General features: G+C 33.0%; 3 protein-coding genes across 6 annotated transcripts; 2 read left to right on the top strand and 1 right to left on the bottom strand.

Annotated features, from left to right (window-relative positions):
* Positions 1 to 540: 540 nt before the first annotated feature.
* LOC127107316 (serine/threonine-protein phosphatase 7 long form homolog) lies at positions 541 to 1702 on the top strand. The gene is made up of 2 exons (XM_051044613.1): positions 541 to 618; positions 703 to 1702. The coding sequence occupies exons 1-2, from the start codon at positions 544 to 546 to the stop codon at positions 1417 to 1419; spliced, it is 792 nt and encodes a 263-aa protein (XP_050900570.1). The 5' UTR covers positions 541 to 543; the 3' UTR covers positions 1420 to 1702.
* Positions 1703 to 14393: 12691 nt separating this feature from the next.
* Positions 14394 to 21882, top strand: LOC127101424 (probable LRR receptor-like serine/threonine-protein kinase RFK1). Of its 4 annotated transcripts, none has more exons than XM_051038850.1 (24): positions 14394 to 14658; positions 14741 to 14915; positions 15014 to 15085; positions 15181 to 15249; positions 15360 to 15431; positions 15673 to 15744; positions 15988 to 16059; positions 16143 to 16214; positions 16336 to 16407; positions 16517 to 16588; positions 16676 to 16747; positions 16842 to 16910; positions 17017 to 17082; positions 17355 to 17417; positions 17684 to 17731; positions 17839 to 17882; positions 18009 to 18596; positions 18699 to 18848; positions 18968 to 19086; positions 19172 to 19382; positions 19477 to 19711; positions 19784 to 19934; positions 20014 to 20409; positions 21757 to 21882. In XM_051038850.1, exons 1-23 carry the CDS (start codon positions 14487 to 14489, stop codon positions 20383 to 20385), a joined length of 3108 nt encoding a protein of 1035 aa, XP_050894807.1. In that variant the 5' UTR covers positions 14394 to 14486; the 3' UTR covers positions 20386 to 20409; positions 21757 to 21882. The 4 variants fall into 4 exon arrangements, with proteins under 4 accessions (XP_050894807.1, XP_050894806.1, XP_050894805.1 ...); XM_051038849.1 differs by lacking the exon at positions 21757 to 21882 and adding an exon at positions 20977 to 21124; XM_051038848.1 differs by lacking the exon at positions 21757 to 21882 and having other exon boundaries at positions 14395 to 14658; positions 20014 to 20644.
* On the bottom strand, positions 20728 to 23262 carry LOC127101425 (dynamin-related protein 4C). The gene has a single exon (XM_051038852.1). The coding sequence runs from the start codon at positions 22916 to 22918 to the stop codon at positions 20879 to 20881; it is 2040 nt and encodes a 679-aa protein (XP_050894809.1). The 5' UTR covers positions 22919 to 23262; the 3' UTR covers positions 20728 to 20878.
* Between the last annotated feature and the right edge of the window lie 203 nt (positions 23263 to 23465).

The raw sequence follows: 23465 nt of genomic DNA, 5'->3' as shown, positions 1-23465 counted from the left end.
AACTATGCAAAGTCAATTTGCATGGAGCTTTTAGAAACTGATTTGTTAGATGATAATGCTAGAGGTCAAGGTATACTACTCTCACGCCTAAAGTCATATTATAATAGTTTATATTTAGATGAGCATTCTACCGAAGATGCTTGAATAATAAAAACTAGGTGTTACATTATGTTGTTACTAGGATCCTTTTTATTTCCCGAAGGTAATGGTTCTAGCATGCATATTATGTACTTACCTCTACTTAGACATGTAGATAGAATAGGTAGTTACAGTTGGGGATCCGCATGTCTAGCCTATCTCTATAGTTCGTTGTGCAAAAACTCCCACAAAGACACATCTACATTTTCTGGATGTGCTGTTTTGCTACAAGCATGGGGATGGTCAAGACTACCGTCTCTAGCACCGGTCAATAACAACCCTTTCACTTTTCCATATGCAAAAAAGTAAGTTGTTTAAATTGCTATATCTTTACTTACTTCCTTACAGTTTAGTACCTATAACTAGTTTATTTTAACTTTTTGGTGTAGATGGTCGGCACGTGGTATGAGTTACAGCAGATGTCCGAGACACTGTATTACTCAGTATCGCAACCTGTTGGATCACCTTCGACCGACAGACGTAAGCAAAATAACTTCATTCATTCGTCATATTATGTTGACTTTTTCTACATTCATTTAAATCCTATCTTCTTTAACATTTCAGTTCATTTGGCGTCCATACCTTAATCTGGATCATGAGCATGAGGTCAACCCTGAAGACGCAGCCGTATGGACATCATGCACACCGATAATACGGTTCACAACAGTGGAGATGCACAACACCGATCGTGTGAAGCTGCAGTTCGGTATGGTCCAGAATATCCCAGATCCCCCAGCTAGCCTAGGAGAATGGCATATGCGTAAAATGAACGACCAATGGAACTTCAACCCTTGGCAAACCTTCGCAAGATCGGAGTGTCGCAAGTGGAAGCACCGTCATGACCATGTCTTAATTGACGCAGTCATGCCAAATGAGGTAAAACCAAGTCGTACTTATATGGCTTGGTACAGATCAGTTGGATTTCAATTCATCGCCGATGATATGTACCTCTACGACCCACGCCAGACAAGTTACACACAAGAAGGATCAACATCTAACCCCCAACAACATTCTCAACCCGGTTACTCACAACCACCTATCCGTCAAACTTTCCGTTCCACAAACACACAAACATACAACCAAAACATGTCATTCACCCAACCCCAATACCAAGAACATCCCCCATACCACCACCAAAAAATGGACCATCAACCTCAGACCGAACATCACTTCGCACCCACACCATCACCCTACCAAAGTCGCCTTAGCCAAAACACTAACCGCCCCTCCTCCTACCGTAGCCAAGAACCCCAAACATCACAATACCAAAACATCCCATAACCATATCTCTTCCAAACACCCCAAAAACCTTTCCAACCTTTCCTAGACCCATCATTCACACCAATGTCTCCCTTCAACCGTCCCGGTCGCCCATCCATGAGTCAACCACACCCCAACTTCTCTGGCATGGGTCATGAGCTCAGCTACGCCGGTACACCATCATTGAATACTGAAGACTATGCTGAGTTGGCTGAATACCTCAACGGATCTTCTCCTGTAGGAGGTAATGACGCTCCTGGACCATCAGATGAACAAACACCGGTGCAGAATCGTCAACGTGGGTTAGGGCCAAGGGTTAGGGTAGCTAGGGGATGTGGGACCGGAGGTGAGTTAGGTGATCCCGGTCATCACCATTAGGATTCTTTCTGTAAACTCCAACTTTTATTAATATAAAGTCGTATTATATCAAATTTATCTTTGTGTAAACTCCAAACATTAGGTTTCTTTGTCTAAACTCCATTTTGGCAAAATTCACATACACATGTTTTGACTGAAACCCTAATTTTGGGTCAACTGCCCAAGAACCTAACTCACTCATTTTTAATTATTTTGAGGTGGGACAAAGTGAATTGGAAAGTTTGAGATGTCTACTTAAATTGTTATGTTGGACAAAATTTCATAATTCTAAAAGAAACACATGGGATAATGCAAAACATTATACGTCAGATAACAGTTGAAATGTCAAAGAGTCCAAGTTCAGGTGCCCATACCTTTCTCAAAAAAAATGCAAATGATGCAAAATTTTAGTCCAAATTCATTGTCTTGAAAAGATGTACAACTTTTATGTTGAAGGTTTTGTAATTTGAGGGTTTTATCATTCAAACAGAAGGGCTTGAAGTTGGTCCCTTTTGGCAAAATTCACATACACATGTTTTGACAGAAACCCTAATTTTGGGTCAAGTTCGCAAGGACCTAACTCACTCATTTTTAATTATTTTGAGGTGGGACCAAGTGCATTGAAAAATTTGTGATGTCTACTTCAAATGTTATGTTGGACAAAATTTCATAAATCTAAAAGAAACACATGGGATAATGCAAAACATTATACGTCACATAACAGTTGAAATGTCAAAGAGTCCAAGTTCAGGTGCCCATACCTTTCTCAAAAAAAATGCAAATGATGCAAACTTTTAGTCCAAATTCATTATCTTGAAAAGATATACAACTTTTATGTTGAAGGTTTTGTCATTTGAGGTTTTTATCATTCAAACAGAAGGGCTTGAAGTTGGTCCCTTTTGGCAAAATTCACATACACATGTTTTGACAGAAACCCTAATTTTAGGTCAAGTTCGCAAGGACCTAACTCACTCATTTTTAATTATTTTGAGGTGGGACCATATGAATTGGAAAATTTAAGATGTCTACTTCAGTTTTTATGTTGGACAAAATTTCATAACTCTAACAGAAACACATGCAATAATACAAGACATTATAGGTCAGATAATAGTTGAAAAACCTAGAAGTCCAATTTCAACTGCCATAACTTTCTCATAAAAACTCCAAATGATGCAAAATTTATGTCCAAATTCATTGTCTTGAAAAGATCTACAACTTTCATGTTGGAGGTTTTGCCATTTGAGGCTTTTATAAGGGAGTCGCCAATTGAATTGGCGCCTCCTCTTAAAAATTACACATAGGCGCCAATTGGATTGGCTAGGGCAGGTTCCCTAGCCAATCCAATTGGCGCCTCCTTGCAATTTTTAAGAGGAGTCGCCAATTCAATTGGCGCCTCCTCCTAAAAGTGGGGTAGATTGGGAAATTTTCTGAAAACTGGGGTATTTTGGGAATTTTTTCGAAAAAGTGGGTTATCTCGGTAAAAAAAACAAATAATGGAGCAGGGGTGTGAATTGACGAGGGCAAAAAATATCCTAAGCAACTCAAGTCCAAACCAATGTTCAAGCATCAAAATGAAATCAGGGCAAAAAAATATGAAATTCAACAACACAAATGAAACCTTCCTCCGTTTTGATCCTGCACACCCTACCTCAGCTCCATCCGAACATTCAGTGCTCATTAAGATTTTTGAACCATGAAATCAACACCATAGTCTTATTCTTACACAAACCAGGTCCATGGATTCACGTTAATAAAACACTCAACACAAGCTCATGGACACCGAAATGTCACTTTACCGTTCACTTTTTCTTCACCCTCACCTTCAACATTCGAATGTTGATCAAAATAAAAGAATCATCGCAAGAAAATTGAATCACCATAATCTTTATTTGCGTCCATCATCATCTTCACTGAACCGAATCCAAATTGCAATTGCATCGTATCAAAGGGAATCGCGAAATCGAGACTAATCGTGTATTAAAGCAAGAAGGAAAACTCACCTGATTTTACTCGGTGGCAAAAAACATGTATCAATTCTCTGTAGGCTTCTTCTTTTTCTCTGATATATGCTCCTTCTTATTCTATGATACGTGCTCCTTTTTTTGCAACTTTGACAGTGTGAAATAGGATCGTGAATTGTTGAAGAAGAATGGTGAACTGTGAAGTTCTGAGAGTGAGAGTGAAGAGTGAAAACTGATTTGTGATTTTTCTTTATGTGATTTTGGATTCGTCCCTTGAATGAGTGAAGTGTTTATGATTTATTGAGCTAATTTTCAATTATCAAATGCAAATGAAATTCACACGAAATTTACAAGGTAGTTGGAAATGAATGAATTTGTTAGCTTTCGAAATCAGTGAAAAATGAGTTAGTTTTGGAAGTTTCAAATCAGTTAGTAGGTTTTTTATTCTCTACATTACATTGTTTCTATGGCTTATGGTGGAACTCAGTTTAATGCTCTGCTAAAATGAGACTTGCAGGATTGTTGTTCTGCGCAGGGCTCTGTTTGCTTCACTTGTGTGTTCAGAAAGAAGACTTATGCGTTTGACCTTCTATTTTTGTGGTGTGCTGCATTTGCTTGGAATTCTTCCTTTGGTGGGGCATGGCTAAGTGTTATGCAAGGTTCAATGTGTGAAGGAGCTTAACATTGGTATGTTTGTGTTGGTTGATATTTGTAGGTTGAAATTGATGCTCTTCTAACTTGGCGGTATTTTCATGGCCTGTGTTCTACTTGGTGATGCAGGGTGATGCTTTGAGTTTTTGTAAGGCAATGTGTGTGTTGAAGCTTGGACTTGGTATGCTTGGAATACGTGGATTGACTTGCTTGTTTAGAAATAAATTGAGAATTTGGGATTAGGTTATAGGTTGTGTATGTTAATTTGGTTTGTAATATTATAATGGAAATGCATTAAATGTGGAAAGTTGTAGTATGAAATTTGAATGTATTGAATTGGAATTGAATAGTTATGAAAAGTTTATTTATGGAAATGGTTTGAAATGCATTGAATAAAATGGTTTAATGGAACATTGATTGAATGTTAAGATTGAAATTTGAATGGATTAATTGGAAATGAGGACTAAACACAAGTTAGGTTCAAAAGGTTAGTAATAAAATGAAATGAATTGGCTTGTTAAAAATGAAATGAAATGAACAAAATGGCATAGAAAATGGTCAAGGATACCAAGGTCAAGATAATATGTACTTAGAAATGGATGATTAACTTTGGTCAACTAGTTGACCAAAGTCAACTATAGGCTAGAAACTAGGGCATTCTTGTGTAAAATTGACTCGTGTAATAGGCTTGTAATTTAAGCAAGGTTTTGAATGAATATGATCTGAAACAATGATTTATGTTCAAATGCTAGGCAATATGGATGAGCCTGATCAAATGGACTAAAATGCATATATGAACCATTAGTGAATGCCTTAAGAATCTCAATGAATCAAAGGAAAGCCAAGGACCCAAAAGACTAATGCACTAATGTAAGCATCAGACCAAGAACCAATGACCAATGACTGATGATCTTGACAACCCCATATGTATGGAAGCAATGACCATGAATCAAAACTTAAGATCTTGAAAGCATCATATGAATAGATCCAAAAAAAACCTTGAACTAGATGAAATCCCAAACAAGTGGACTTGTAGGTTAGATGAATGAATTTTATGCACAAAACAAGTTTAATGGTTGATGATGCATGACAAGATGGTCAGGAACATCTTTCCAATGAGTTAGGGTTCCAGAAAATCCCTGATTAGGGTTTCACGATGCACAAACCTTAATCAAGGTTTTCAAACTAAGCATAAAGCTCCATAGTCAATCTCCCAACACATGAGCCCACAATTAAGGTTTAGATGACCATATGAAATCCAAGTTGTGATCTTCTTGAACCAAAGTCCAAAAGGGCATGAAATTAGGGTTTCTCCCCATATGATGAGCAATGTCACAAACCTCAAGCACAACCCTAGCTTTTATGTTCCATCAACTCTGAATTAATGATGCTTATTAGGAAGTGTTAACATGAATGAATGATGCATATGAACGAGGCATGCATGGGTACAAATGAATATCAAGTCATAGGTTAAATGGAAAATGAAAAGGGGAGGAGAAGTTTTGACGACTATGTGATATTTCCTGCTACGACAACTAGCGACTATGTTGGGAAACTTCCCTAAAAAGAGTCAAACTTATCCATTAGTATTAGGGTTGTTTGTTTTCTTTTGTTTGCATGTTTGTTTTTATTTATACTTTGTTTATTTACGCTTTATTTATTTTTTATGTTTAATTCATTATTTATTCATCTGTAGGTTTGAGAATATCATTGTGTGAAGCTCTACACCCGAGCTTGAGAAAAAACATAGGCTTAAGAGGGTAGCCCTGTCATATCAATCAGAGGGATGTCCATCTCATTGATTGGTATGTAGACTCCACTCAAAGTAGATCATTTCATACTCGTCTTCATGGTGGGGGCCTGACCCTCATTGTGTTGATAATCTGGATATGGTCCATGACTCTGACAACCTTTATCTAGAACCCGTTTCACCTATGGTGACCTTATGTTATCAATCCGCAAGGGTCAGTAATAAGATCTCACCTAGGTGAAACTTATCCCGAAGGATCACCTTGGTAGGGCCAACCCATAATTGTGGTGAAATTTTGGTTATAGTCTACGACTCTATGATCCTTTATTCAAAAATCCTAGAGCCTACACGTGAGGGGATTGGGTAGTAAAGACTTAGAATAATCCTATCATAGGGAGCCCTCTTAAATAAAGTGTTCTTATATCTATCATTATCCTTAAACACGTATGGGTTTCCTTATGTCTATCACTATCCCTAAACCCATTTGGGTATTCTTAGATCTACCATTATCTTAAATTGCATGTACATTGCATCTTCATGCAAAAAACTTTTAGCATCTCTCAATTTTTTTTGCATATCCATACATCCGCATACATGCACCTGCATAAAACTCATATCTCTTCCACCTCCGCCCTTATCCAACGGTCACCCAACTAGTAGATTTCCTGATACTCATGAACGAGATTAAAGCATGTCTCAAGAAGCCATTGAGGCACTCAAGATAAGCCAATAAGTGTTAAAGGAGAAGGTCAACCAATTGAAGTCTCAAATGAACTTGGTTGCACAAGTCCTATTGAGGAGAGAATGTAACCATACATCATGTCATCTACAGGCCTACCCAACGCCTCAGATACCACAACCATGGGTGACTCCCCCCCGCATCAACTGCATCAATAGCAGCAACTACCCTATCAGTAGAGCATGTATGCCCAGCAGAAGAAAAGACAAAGGTCACCCCCTTACTTTGACTAGTGCAAGAATAGCAAGAAGATCTCCTAAAATTGTTGGATCAACAAGGAAGCTCATACCTAGGATCATTAGGCCTTTATCATTTCAACTTGTAATTTCTTTGTATCTAAGTGTTATTTGTTATAAACTTTTTACTCTTTGATTAGTAATTCTAATAAAATGAGCATGCATTTTTTTTGGAGTCAATCCATTCATATTCACTCTTTCATTCACCATCACTTACCATAAATATCAAACGCTTTTTTCCATTTTCACTTTTCACCTATTAATAACCTTTGAGGGAGAATGATGTAAATAAAACAACCGAATTTGTTGATGTATGTTATTATTAGTAAGACCTGGTTGACGATGTAAGGCATTATTTCACTTCCCAAACACTGGAGAAATAAGGAGATGATCCGTAGTCAGCCCCCTCGAGCCTGAAGTCAGTGTTATTCCTATTTATGAAAAATCCTTAATCTTAACCAGAGGCAGGGTAGATTTTCAATTAATTCAATGATGCATCCTAATGCAAGAGAAAAATCTCACAAGAGTTGCGAAACCAAGGTGAGTCCCCTAATCTAAGACTAACATTTCCCCTCTTTAATTTTTTTTTTGTAAATATCAAGTAGATAAAATTAAGTAGGAATAATTAACATGCAAACAAACTTTAGCAAACAAACACACTAAACCCTAGGCTTTAGGAGGTTCCCGTTAAGTACAACGGAAATGAGGGGCACCTAACACCTTTCCCTCACTTAACTGGATCCTCAACCCATATTAAGTTCTGATGTCTGTCTTATCATTTCCTTTAGGGTTTTATCATTATTTCTCATATTCCTTAGGAATGAATAAAATATGGTGGCGACTTTGTGATTTTTCCCGTCGCGATACTTAATTGTTTCATTTTTAGCTTGAAAATAAATAAAGAAACAATAATCTAAAAAATATATATTTGTTTGTATTCACCCATATTCTTTTTTTTATGTTTTTTTTTCATGTGTTTTTTCTTCTTCATTTATATTGTTGATAGATTTGAAAAACAAAAATAAATTAGTAACTATTAGAAGTGTAAAATATTTGTTTGTACTCATTCATATTCTTTTGTTTTATTTACTATTTCTTCATGTGTTTTTTATGCTTTCATTTGCATTGTTGATAGATTTGAAAAACACAAATAAATTAGTAACTATATGAAGGATAGAAAAGAGAAAATAATTAAATGAAAAGATAGAAGAATGAGATGGCGAGTGAAACAGTGGGAAGATGGGAGAAAAGTGAAAGTTAAAAAAATGTCAAGTAAAAATTTGACATGTGCCAACATTTGTTTGAAATAGAGTGAATTAATTGAGAGATTAACTATTTTGTTATAGAATAAACAAAATAGTAGATAGTGTATTATATTATTCTCATTATCAGTGTCGCTTTCGAATACAATATGCATCATATTTATAGGACACATGTAATGAATGAAAAATAAATATGGAATCCATTCATTTATGAACATACACAATCATGTCATTTATAACACCCACTCCCCTTGGATGTCCATCAATAATATGCCTCATTAAAATCTTACTAGTAAAAATCCAGTGGGAAAAATCCTAGTTAAGAAAAATGAGTACAACATTCTTGGTGAGGGAACTATCTTGATACTAATCAATACAAATTATTACAAATAAGGAAGGAAATCACTTTGCATGTCCGTTTAGGAAATGCCTCGTTAAAACCTTACTAGAAAAAATCCAATGGAAAAAAAAATCTAGTGAATAAAAGAGTATAATATTATTTTACGATAAATTCATTCCCCCTCCCTCTCCTCCCTCAGCTGAACGATCATTTCTTCGATGAGGAAGACCAATCTTCCGTATTAGTTATCTTAAAATTTTATCACATGAATGAAGTCTTTGGATGCTTATATCACCACTTTTATGAAAATCATGAGTGAAAATAAACTTTGGAGAAATATGTTTTGTTCGGTCTCTTTTAATGTAATCATCTTTCAATTGAGCGAAGCATGCATATTATCTTCATATTTGATTGTTGTATTATTTTTCCAGAAGTCAAACCACAAGTCATTTATATGTGTTGAATTAGGGATCTCAACCATATGCATTCTCAACCTACATCATGTAGTGTTAAAAATTTCTTCATGAGTATATAAGGTTGGTGTTATGGTTTGTTTCACAGGTCTCCATGAAATAGTTATACCACTATAAATAAATAATACGTGTGATATACCATTATGAGGATCTGACAAGTAACATGTTTCTGCATAACCTGTTAATTATAATTTCGGTACTATGGAATAAAAAAAAACTCATGTCCATTTACCCCTAAGATAACTAAGTATATATTTGACTTTGTTCAATATCTTCGTGTAGGTGAAGAATTACATCATACTAATTGATATATCATGGTATGTATAATTAGCAAGATAAATCAGGACTTCAGGACCAATTGATTTTCCATCCTCTTCTTGAGGTTTAAAAGAATCTGCTACACATTCAAATTTATAACATCATAGGGGTACACGACATACGAGATTTTTCCATATAAGAACGTTTTAACACCTTTTGCATATAATATTCTTAATGTAGAAATATTCTACTGTGCAAATGCTCAATTTGTAGACCCAAACATAACATTGTCTTTTTTACGTCCTTTATCTCAAACTATTTTTTAAGAGATTTATAGCTTTTGGAATCTCTTCAGGAGTTCCAATATTATGTCATTCACATAGACAACTATTATAGAAAATTATTTTTTAGATCTTTTCAAATAAAAATAAGGACATATGGAGTTATTTGTATATCTATCCCTTAGTAAATATTCATTAAGACAATTATACCCAATGTGTCCATATTGTTTTAACTCATAGAGGGACTTGTTCAATTTGATGGAGTAGCTTTCTCGAGATCCAAAATTATGTATCTCTAATTTATTAAATCCTTTAGGGAGTTTCATGTAAATGTCACTATCAAGTGAGTCATACAAATGAGTTGTTACAACATCCATCATGTTCAAATTAAGCCTTTTATGTGCTACAAGACTAATTAAATATCAAAAGTTGAATTACATCTACTACAAATGGATATGTTTTATCAAAATAAATATTATGTCTTTGTGAAAATTATTGAGCAACAACTCAAGTTTTGTATCTCACAATTCACTTTTTTCCCCCACAAAAACTCATTTATATCTATTTGGTTTCATACCTTGAGGTGTTCAAACTACACGTCCAAAATCGAGTCACTTGTAAAATGAGTTTAATTCTTATTCAATTGAATATGTTCATTTTGGATAATTCTCACTTTGTCTCCAATCTTTGATAGATTTTGACTCATGATCCTTGTTATCATTTATCATCTCTAACGCTATATTGTATAGAAAGACATTGTCAATATTTACTTTATTTTGGCTCCATCATATTTGAATTCATGACATAATTTATCGAGATCTCTAAATTTTATAAATTTTAGGTACCTCGTTAGTTCTTATGGAACTCAAAAGTATATTATGTCAAAGTGCTCTTAGAGTTTCCATATCCTCACTTGAGTCATCTTTAACTTTAGTTTCTTTTCTTGGTAGATAACTTTTAACATTAGAACTGACTTTCATATCAAGCTTCAGCGTGATTATAACTCATTTGCAATATTAGCTTGTCCAATAATAGAATCCATTTTGAGTTGAGTATTAGCCACTGATAATTTTTTTATCATAAACTTTGTAAATGAATTTTGTTTTGAACTTCGATGATCAAAATGATATGATAATATTTCATTTCCAATTGTTCAAATTATTCTCTTCCCCTAATATTGAGAGAATTACTTTATCAATTGATAATCATCCTACTGAGTTTCAAACAAGTATCTAATTATTGGATCAAGATATATCCTCAAATACATGATTCATATAAAATATATTTTCTCAACATTCTTTCAAAACTCATCTTAGCGTATTATATTGGAGCAATTGAATAATTAATCACAATTCATCAAAAAATTTACTTAGATGAGACGTATTAGGTTATCAACCTAAATTAATCTGTAAGTTAATGAGAGAATTAACATATACTAATTTGTTGGTTTAATGCAAGTAAATATCTTAATATTCATATTTTGTGTGTTTCAAATATCTAATTTATAATTTATGATCTCGCAAGTATTAATCATACACTTACCTTTAAACGTCTAAAAAATGGATCTTCAACTCCATTTTTTACAAACATATGTTACAATGTTCAATATATACTTTAATGATATATGTGATACTTATCAAGAAAGTTCTGAAAAATTCAAAAATTAATATCTTAGTCCGAGAAAACAACTTCACAAATTTCTGATTATGAGTAGACAATAAACATTTTATTGATATTTTTGTTGATGCACCAATTAATGTTATGAAAAACTCAATTTCTCAAATTTTTAATTTCCTTTAAAAACACACCAAATTTATTGGATTGAAGAACCTTCTAGTTCTTCAATTCTAGTTTTCACATCATAATACATATTCATGATCTTTTAGGTAAGAAAAAAATTTCACAAATTTCTGGTTGTGAGTAGAAAACAAACATATACATGATTTTTAAGTCAATGCAACAATTAATATCATAAAATATTTAAATATTTACATAATTGATGTATTGATTCATAAATATCACCTTATATAAAAAAACTCAAATTATAAAAATTTCAATTTCCTTTAGGAACATACAAAATTTATTCGATTGAAAAAGCTTATTGTTCTTCAATACTAGTTTTTGCATTATAATACATTCAGGATGACCCAATCAGTTTTGCCAACAACATTCTTAAATTTGATTTGTAAACTTCTAGTTTACAATTATACTTGTGTTTTAATAGTTCTAACCAATTTCAATATATAGTGAAAGTATAATTGAAATTTTGTTGTTATCAAAATAAAAAATAGATATTTGAAACAAATGATTAATTTTTATTTGATTTAATTATTATAAATTAAATCTAAAGAATTTAAAAAATATATTCATGAATGACTAAACAAAACAAAAATACCATAAATAAATTTTAATTGAATAATATAAGAAATAAATAAGAATTAATAAAAATAAAAACATAAAAAAATATGTATATAAATAATATAGTTCAATAGAAACTATTCAATCTTATTATAAAATTGTCTTATTCTTGTCATAAAATAATATTCCTATGATATATATATATATATATATATAATATATATATATATATATATATTATATATTATATATAATATTATATATATATATATATATATATATATATATATATATAAGGTAATTTAAAAAATGTATCAATTTCATATCACTATTTTATTTTTTCATACTTTTAAAAAATTATCACATTTATTTTTTTAATTTTAATACCAAACTAACCAAAATTTTCACATAATTTCCGATATAATCTATGTTTCAAACTAAAAAAATAGATTAAAGAGAAGATGCCTCCTATATATTTTTAATTTAATTCATTCACAGAAATAAAATTAAAATTCCACAAATAAATTTGCATGTAAATCCATATGTATCATCAAATCTGATTGCATGATTAATGTAATCAAATATTTTATTATTTTATTTAATGAATTTGATAACAATAAGAAATGTTATCTTGAAATTATGTATTAATTTTAATAAAAATATATTATTAACTTTTTAATTGTTTTTCTCAATACAAATTTTTTATAATAGTTGGACAATTCTTATGGAACAATTGCTTAATGTCATAAATTATTAATATAAAATACATTATTTGAACAATCTTTTAGGGATGATGTAATCTTTTTTGTTTGTATTTTAAGCACTATACTACATGTCTTCAAACAAGAATAAAGATTTTTTTATACAATTGTGATAATTCACTATTATTGATGCAACCCTTCTGGAATGGATAATATTATTGATGCAACCATTTTGCTAATTCTTTTAGGATGCGTTAGAATCCTCTATGTCATTCTTCAAGAATGACAATAATTTTATGAGTATATTACAAATGTTTGCGGCCAAACACAATTTTTTTTTTTGAAATCTTTTAGAGATATTTTAAGATTATTCATACAATTTTTCTGAGATGAATGAAAATTATAATTATTTTTTTTTTCTTCTAATCAATGGATCAATACAAAATAAATAGAATTACTAATATATATTATAAAATAAAAAATCAAAATAAATAATCTTACCTTCTAAATCTTGGAGTTTCGTCAACCAAAATTTTAATTATATAACTTTGAATATATAACCTTGAAGTCAATTCTAATAGTAGAATTTTATAAAGTGTTACAAAATAAACAAAATAATTAAAGAGAGAAAAGATAAGAAGAAAATGTATTGTATATTCTTATTATCTTTGTTGTTTTCGAATACAACACGAATTTGATTTATACGAAATATGTAATAAATGAAAAAATAATATGGAATCACTCATTTATGGACATCCACCATTACTCCATTTATAACATTTTGATTGTTTTAGAAGTGTATATCATTTTGAAGTGAAAGACATATGCAGTTCGTTTTATTAATAGTCAAATATTCCTTTATCCCAAAGTGAATAATTCAACAAACCATTTCATATATAAATGAAAGAGAAAGAACACTAGTTTGTGGATAAATTAGCTAAAGTTGAGATTTGGTGTAAGATTGATAAGGAATTTGGGGTTGATATACAAGATTTTATTAAGGAAGTAATAGTAATTTTTGTCAGTTGTGTGTTTCTTTTGGGCTTAGGCCCTCTTTGTAATAAAAAAAAGAGAAAGAACATTGTTTTTATCAAATTATCCATTATCAAATGTTGAGAGCGATCAAAGGATATAACAGAAAAAAAAAAGAATTAATTTATATTATAAATTAAAATAAATTATTTATTTTGTGACACTTTTATTTTGTAAATGAATCATTCATTCGAAATATTAGTTGATTAAGAATATACTCCTTTCATCGCACAATAGGTACGATGGGTTATCTTTCCTATTTTTAGTTTTTTCAAATTATTATCCTTTAAAATGTTAATGTGATATTTAATATATTTTTTTACTAATTTACTTTTAATTATTATATTTTATCATTTATTATTAATAAAATTATTTAAATAATATTCATTTAATCATTAATAATATAATTAATTATTATTTAAAAAAGTGTGAAAATTAATTACTATTAATTACTAGTATTATTTTAATATATGGTTTTAGTATGCAACTATTATTTTTATTCCGGTGTGTACTTTTTATGGTCCCAAAGATATATCTATTTCTGTCATATTTTATAGATCTGTAGTACTACGTATTACTATTTCAGTAGATAATGTCTGTGTGCTTTAGTGTCCTAAAAAAAATGAAGTCTATGTGCTTTTAGTTATCCACCATTGAAATTTCAACGAAATAAAGTGCAACAACAGTACATGCATATTCTCTCTCCTTGCCCAATTTCTCAACTCATTCCAAAATCAAGTTTTGAACCCAAAATAAACATTATTCTGTCTTTCAAGATGCTATCTAAGATCTTCTTTACTCTCTCAATCATTGCATTTACTTGTTTCAATTATGCACAATCTAAGCTTCCTCAGCAAGAGCGTAAGAATCACTTTCCCATTTTAGTGTTACAGTAGTTTTTATCTTGTTAAGAATCATACATCTTGTTTTGATTTGTTATCAGTTGACGCTCTTGAAGAAATCACTAGTACAATGGGTTCAGCATATTGGAAATTTGATGGTGATTCATGTCAAATTAAGGTGTTTGGTTTAACTCAAAAGCCACCTGATGGATGCGAAAGTAGCATTGCTTGTGATTGCTCTTCTCAAAATGACACCTTCTGTCACGTAGTAAGGATGTAATAAACCTTCAATCTTCTATTTTCATATACTTTATAGATATCAAATATTCTTTGTTAACATTCATTTTTCAAACATCATTGTTACATTTTTATAGTACTTTCAAGGGGTATAACCTTCCCGGCACGCTTCCGCCTCAATTGGTTAAGCTTCCATACCTCAAACAAATGTAAGAGCTATGATGAACACCTTACATAAGCTTAAAATTTAGTTTCATTAATCGTATTGCTGATTGAAATGAAATGTGTTCTCAATTCTTTGTAGTGACTTTGCTTTAAACTATCTAAATGGTACGATTCCGAAGGAATGGGGTTCGATTGAACTAACTTCAATGTAAGTGGCTGGAGTTCACCCTTCCCTGCACAACTACCAACTGAACTGACTTAACTAGACAATTTTCATTACTTGCCTTTTGTATTAAATAAATACAATGTTTTATGCAGCTCGCTACTTGCTAATCGTTTGTCAGGGGAGATTCCTAAGGAGATTGGAAATATTACCACTCTAACATACTTGTAAGTCTCGTTTTTATCTTCTGAGGATTTGTGTTGATCTAAATTCAATACTCAATTGTGAAACTAGGTGCTGTTTCTATATGGTTCTGATCTGATTGAATGCTTCAATTGTTAAGCTACTTGTGTATTGACTTATCATATACCTAGCTAGAATTCCTTAAATGTTAGTATTAATGTTATAGTGCATTATTTTACATTCTTGTTGATATATTTACTTTTCATTCTTTTGGCCTTACATCAGAAACCTTGAAGCAAACCAATTTTCTGGTCTTGTTCCCACTGAACTTGGAAATCTATTTAACCTGCAAACTTTGTAAGAAAATAAGATTCATGAGTTTTACTGTTATAAGTATGTAGCACCAACACTTGGGTATCTGACATTGATACAATTGACACATGAGCTTACATTCTATCACTCATTTTTGTAAGTTATTATGAATGTCTACGTATCAGTGTCGTGTCCGTGTCTGTGTTAGTGCTTCATTATAACATATTTGATTTGAAAAATCAAACAATTGGTATCTGGTGGTTTTTATGTGCAATATTACCTGTGCAGGGTTTTATCATCCAATAAATTGTCTGGGAACTTACCAGTCACATTTTCTCAGTTACAGAATTTGACAGATTTGTAAGTTCTGATTTAACTGTTTTTTCTAAGAAAATAAATATCGACACTTTACCTGATGAATACTGATTTTTGGTGTATTGCAGTAGGATAAATGATAATAGTTTCAAAGGAAAAATACCGAGCTTCATACAGAATTGGAAACAGCTTCAGAGACTGTGAGATTGCAATCACTTTTTTTTTCTTTTCAAATATCTTTGTAACCTTACACAATAGATACATGCCTATATTATGTTTGTCTTAAGATTGATATTCTCATTATAATATACATCAATGAAGAGAAATGCATGCAAGTGGACTGGACGGACCTATCCCGTCAAATATATCGCTATTGACTAATTTATCTCGATTGTAAGTGAAAACTGAAAAGCCTACTAATTTTTTTAGTTTCGTTAATGTTCTCCCCCTAGTTCATCTTACATGTTTTATACATTAACTTGTGATGGAAATTATGATACAGGAGGATTAGTGACATCAATGGTCCTAGTCAGGATTTTCCTATTTTAAGCAACATGACAGGAATGATAAGAGTGTATGTTTGGTTTTATGTTAAAAACTAGCTGGTACTTTTATCTGCTATTGTTGTTTGATTTAAAGTAATTCCGGCTTTTTAATTTAGGGTTTTGAGGAGTTGCAATATTACCGGAGAGATTCCTAGCTATTTCTGGACAATGAAGGATTTGGATATGTTGTAAGTAAACCATTTGAAAAATTTATATGTTTAACCTTGTTTTCCAAACTTCATAACCGTCGAAATTTTTATACTATTTTTAAAACTTTTATAGGGATCTCAGTTTCAATAATTTGTTTGGTGAAATTCCAGCGAGGGCTCATGTGGGACATTTGAGATTTCTGTAAGTACACTTCTCAAATTTCACAGTAGTATCACAGTATATTCTGTGTTGTTGCCTAAGAGTTGAAGTGCTTAATAGTAATCAAGTTTCAATTGCTTCTTTTCAGCTTCTTAACTGGCAACAAGCTAAGTGGTAACGTACCGGACTCAGTGTTGATGGATGGAAGCAATGTGTATGTTTCTTGCCTCAATCATTTCTGCTTAAACATTGAAAAGTACTGTCATTTTATGCTGAAATTTGAAGCAAGCTTCTCAATGACTAACAGAACTTTACAGAGTTTCATTTTTGTTCACAATATGTTATTGTTTAGACATTCCTTTATTCCTTTACAGAACTTTACATATCAATGACTAACAGAAGAATATGATTATATACGTGTCATTCGATGTTCTAATTATAGTCGTTTGACTTTTGATATTTTTTTCTTCTAACATTTGGGTGCAGTGATATTTCTTACAACAACTTTACATATCAAGGACCTGAGAAATCGTCTTGTGGAGATTATCTGTATGAACTCAAAGTCTTTTGCAATAATTATTCCTAGGATTTGGTTATTTATACACCATAATTCTTACACTTTCTTCACACTTCTTTCTAGTTTCGGAGAATAAATATACAGAAAGTGTGTTGGAATGTGTCTTTATTATCTTAACGGGATGCAGTATAAAAATATTGTACTAATAAAAATTGTGTATATATACAACTAATGTTATTTCTCTGTATCATCATGTTTGATGTGTTTGAAAAACTGATGATTTTTTCACCTTGATTAGGAATTTAAATCTAAACATGTTCCGGAGCTCCTTAGGGGCCAATGCATTGTAAGACCCTATCTTTTAATTTTTCCTTTGTTTTAATTATTTGAGTAAAAGAATGTTGACATTGGTGTTCAACTGGTGATATCACTGTTTTTCTTGATTCTTGACAGACAGGGTATTCTTCCATGTAAAACAACTTTCAAGTGTCCTAGATGTAAGTATATACTATTTTATCTTTGGAATTTTTTTCTACTTTATCAAGTCTCGGATAACCTACCATCTTGGAAGTGGCATCATGGTTGATGCACAATTGTTCTACGGTATTTTTCTATCGTTGCAGATTCGACTTGTTTACACGTTAATTGTGGAGGAAAGGATATACATGTGAAGGAAACTGGTGACAATGTTCTCTATGTTGGAGATGGATATGTGGCAGGCAGTGCTGCTAAACTTTTTACTGATAATGAAAACCACTGGGGGTTTAGTAGCACTGGGGACTTCATGGATGACGGTGATTTCCAAAATACACGTTACTCCAGGTCTTTGTCATCTTCAAGTTTGCCGGAATTATATACAACGGCTCGTGTATCTCCCGTTACGCTTACTTATTTTCACTATTGCTTGGAAAATGGGAAATATACCGTGCATCTCCACTTTGCAGAAATACAATTTTCAAATGATAAAACATTTAGAAGTCTTGGGAAGCGCTTATTTAATATCTATGTTCAAGGAGTATTGGTTTGGAAGGATTTTGATATTGAAGACAAGCCACACTTTTCTCAAAAACCGCATATATTATCAACATATAATGTGACTGTAACAGACGGTATTCTGGAGATTCGATTCTACTGGGCTGGCAAGGGGACTACAAGGATTCCTGTTCGTGGAGTTTATGGTCCTCTTATATCAGCTTTCTCTATTGTTTCAGGCGAGTGGCTTTAACTTGTACTGAAATATGGTTCTGACTTAACTGTACCATTTTCTGTTTTTTTTTTGGATAACTAGAATAACTCTCATGTTTTTCTTCCAGATTCTAAACCTTGTTCAGACCAAAAGAATGGAAGGCGTAAAATAGTCATTGGAGTAGCATTTGGAGTTTCAGCTTTCTGTCTAGTCCTTATTGTGGTAGGCATTTTTTGGAGGAAAGGCTTCGTCAAAGGAATTAAGAGAAGAGAAAAAGGCGAGTTTCTTGAATTGCGGATAGTTTATTTTAGTTTCAACCATGTAAATAATTTGTCAGAAATACTTATTGTTCTCATTGTTCTCATAAATACTTATATTTATATATTTATCGTATAGTTATCAAAGGACAAGATTTTCGGATGAGGACATTTACATTAAAACAAATTAGAGCCGCCACAGATGGATTCAGTCCTGCTAATAAGGTTGGGGAAGGTGGTTTTGGTCCTGTCTACAAGGTATTTGAGTGAAAATACTATCTTCAAAACACAAATTTCTGTTTATCTTCATCATGTAAAATTCTTAACAACAGTTGAATTGCAGGGTCAATTATCTGATGGTACATGGGTAGCAGTCAAACAGCTCTCCTCGAAGTCTCGGCAGGGAAATCGTGAATTTTTAAATGAGATAGGCATGATATCTTGTTTTCAGCATCCTAATCTAGTGAAACTTCATGGATGTTGCATTGAAGGGGATCAATTAATATTGGTGTACGAGTACATGGAGAACAATAGCCTGGCCCGTGCTTTGTTCAGTGAGTTTTTACACATAAGTACAATGGTCATTAGTTCAACTATTGCTTCAACTCATATTAATTCGACTACAACTTCTTTTCGCACATTCTGTAGGTTCAGAAAATGAGCTTAAACTCGATTGGCCATCAAGGCTTAGGATCTGCATTGGCATAGCAAAAGGTCTAGCATTTCTTCATGAAGAATCAAGACTCAAGGTTGTTCATCGAGATATCAAAGCTACTAATGTGTTACTGGATGGAAATTTAAACCCTAAAATATCAGATTTTGGGTTGGCTAGGCTTGACGAAGAGGATAAGACTCATATCATCACCCGAGTGGCAGGCACAATGTCAGTTATCTCTCCCTTGATCATGCAAGTTGTAATTTTTTCTTGACTAAGAATCATAACTATGTTTTGTAGAGGATATATGGCACCGGAATATGCTTTATGGGGTTACTTGAGTTACAAGGCTGATGTTTACAGTTATGGAGTTGTGGTCTTGGAAGCGGTTAGTGGAAAGAGTAATAACAATTACATGCCAAGTGATAATTGTGTTTGCCTTTTAGATAAGGTATTCTACTATACAACATCTTATCCATATTTGTCATTTTCATTGTGCAATAGCATTATAACAAAAATGAACATTGCAGGCGTTACATCTGGAACGGACTGAAAACGTTATGCAACTTGTTGATGAGAGGTTGGGATCAGAGGTAAACCCAACTGAAACAAAAAATACAATAAAAGTAGCTCTCTTGTGTACGAATCCATCGCCATCACTTAGGCCTACGATGTCTGAGGTTGTAAACATGCTTGAAGGAAGAAGCAGCATTCCAGATGTAATCCCAGAAGGAAACGATTTCACTGAAGACTTGAGGTTTAAAGCAATGAGGGACGTCCATCAAAACAAGGAAGGACATAGTTTGAGCACAAGCCGAACAGATGATTCAGCAGGAATCCTAACATATAGCACTCCCTCAATGTTAGGCAATGATATTCACGAGATATCCTCCGAACTTTGAGCACAGCAAGTCTAATTTTTTCAGGTAACCTAACCATACAATGATCAAAATTTTGGCAGATTGTAGATTTAGCTTCATTTTCAACACGTCATTCGCATGCTATGATGAGTCTACAACTAGACTCTAATGTAAACTTCTAATTACTATTCTTGAATGGTGAGTACAACTGTACAAAGGTATTTGAGAGGAGCTTAAGCACTGTATATATTTGTAAGAACAATAAATGTTGGGTAGAATAGATCTTATTCATATTTTGATATTGAAGAAACACACAAAATGGAAAGATAGGACAAATACCATGCATTAAGGGAAGAAAATGTTTATCACAAAAAGCATCAACAAAAACACACACATAAACCATTAAACATTGAAAATCCTAGTAGAAGTTCAACAATTATTCTTAAACAAAAATCCATGGTAAAGAAAACTTGCATGATAAAGGACACCTTCATAAAAGCACCGGCAACTATGATCAGAAATTTGGAGAAAACTTCTAATCATAGATTCCAATCCTGTCCATAATTCTTGTAACAGTTTCCTTACTTTCTCTAAGAACTTTAACACTCCTGCTGAGCTTCTCTCTCTTACCAGAAATAGACGGGGACTCTTCAAGCAGCCTCTCAATACCACCGCCATTTGAAGACAAAAGATCATTACAAATCTCCTTCTGCAAATCAGTATTAATCAGATCATTGATGCTTAACATCAAATGCAAAGCAATGCTATCGATAAGCCTCCTCAGAACAATCTTCCAATACGCAATCATCCTAGCCTTCAAATCAAAAGCCTGACTTAGCACATGAGGATAATTCCTCAGGTTCACAACATCAATCTCACCAACCCCTTCAAGCTTAACATGAGTAGGCTTTGATTCAGTGTTCAGAGCTTCCTTAATAAAGGACTCCTGTTGAGCTATCAGCCTGTTATACTCAAGCAAGTACTCAGGGTTACAAGTGTAATCTGTAAGCTTCTCCATCTCCACAGCTTCCAACACATGTTGGATGGAATTCTTCTTCTTCTTAGCAATCAGTTTCTCGCCTGCTCTGCGAGTGGAAACCTGAAGCTGATAATAGTTCGAAGAATGATGATTTAAAACTGAAATCACAACAGATTCAAGGTAGTCCCAAACATTATCGACGAAGTTAATCGGCATATAAGAAATGCCCTTAACTTTTCTCTGCAGTATAGTTAGAAAAGCAGTCCTTGGCATAAAATTTGGGAGACCAATCCACTTGGCCTCTTCCAAAACCTTTATCTCTTCCATCAGAAAATTCTTTTTAGCATCACTTTCATCACAGTTTTCAAGATCACTAGCATATAAATTAAGCATCTCGACTAACCGAGCAGTGCAATGCATGTGGTTGTCCTCAGGGTACTCTTCAAAATCACCAGTGAGAAGAATCTTTTTGAGAGAATCTCTAGTCAAACCAAGGATATGCATGAAAGCAGTCATAGCATCAGCAACAGTAGATAAATTAGCGGGTAAATTCTCTAGCTCACTAGCATTAGAAGCAAGCTTCTCATTAATCTTCTTGATAATCTCAGGCAAAGTTTTCGAAATTATCATAGCTTGAACTTGAACAAGCTTCTGAGCCAAAACAGGTATACCAACAATGGATTTGTCAATTTTCGAAAGAAGTAGATGAGACTCAAACAGCTTTTGTTCTTCCTCTCTGGCTTCTTCATACGACTCCTCACCAATTCGATTCCTTACGCAAACATAACCCAAGCCTATGTTAACATCATCAGCAGTAACTTTCTCCAACAAACCTTCAGGTGATTTATCAGCTTTTGTAACAACAGCAAGTGTCCTCAAACCAGTTCTATCAACGGTTTGCGACATCCTAATAGACTCACAAGTAGTAAAATCAACAGTAGCAGAAAGAACATTCAAGATAATACTTTCTTCAGGAGTTATATACTCCATGATAATATCCTTAATCTGATCATAAATATTATCAGGTTGACCATGAACAGGAACACGAGTTATACCTGGAAGATCAACCATGGTCAGATCAGGAACACCATTTTTCTTCACAACCAAAGTCAAAGGAGTGTTGGAAATCCCTTTTGCAGAACCAGCAATCTCTTCGGTAGCCATGTTGATTGCATCAGACACATTTGCTTCATCTGTGAAAACAGTTTTTCCATTGAACTCTAACAAGAGTTCTGGATGCGGAACTGGATGATTCTGCAGCCTCATCACCAAAGGCACCCTTGTGCAAATTCCTTGTCCACGCGGCAAGCTGATACCAGCCAAAGATTCAAGGACACTGGATTTTCCAGATGATTGATCTCCAACAACAACAATAGTTGGAAGCTGAATTCCTTCTTTGGCGATGTTGAGACGCCTTAGATTTTCAAGAGCGTCGAGAACCGGACGTATCTTATCATTATAAGAAGATACAATGGGAGCAACAACAGAAAGAGGTTGAGGTTGCTCAACATGGACTAATGCAACTGAGGATGAATCATCACGTTGGTTAAGACTAACAGTAGCTTTTGTAGTACTTCTCTTTGAAGTGACAACCATTTTGAGGATACAACACAAAGACTTAGGTTTGTAAGATGAATGAATGGAGGTTTAGATGAAATGCATATTTATAGAAAGAAGGTGATGATTAAGAGGAAAATGAAATGAAGGGAAAAAGGGTCGTTTAGTATGTTGCAGTTAATGGAGTTTAGTAGAGATTTACAGTGGAATTGGATGAGTTACTACAGTTTGGCTGTTACTAGGAGGGTCTTCAATGTTTGAGCAATTGAAAGGTTCCATGCTAAATGCATGCATGGAGAATAAAATGTAACTCCTATATGATCCTACAATTCCTATAAAATGTAAAATATAATGTAGTAATAACTAATATATCTGCATTACTGTGTGTGCCTATTAAACCAAATGTGTGTTAAAGTCTTAATATGACAATTTTTTATGACCACCCATATATGGTGACACTCCAAAAAGACTATTTAATTATAAAATATTTTTTTGTTATTATTTCAAAATTGTTTTTGAAGTTATTTATTTTGTAAGTTAAACCCCATAAATAGATGAACATTTAGCATTTTGAGGAAGAGGATTG

Source organism: Lathyrus oleraceus, chromosome 7 (genome assembly GCF_024323335.1).
Source record: "Lathyrus oleraceus cultivar Zhongwan6 chromosome 7, CAAS_Psat_ZW6_1.0, whole genome shotgun sequence".
NCBI lineage: Eukaryota > Viridiplantae > Streptophyta > Magnoliopsida > Fabales > Fabaceae > Lathyrus > Lathyrus oleraceus.
This window is presented reverse-complemented; position numbering and strand designations above follow the sequence as displayed.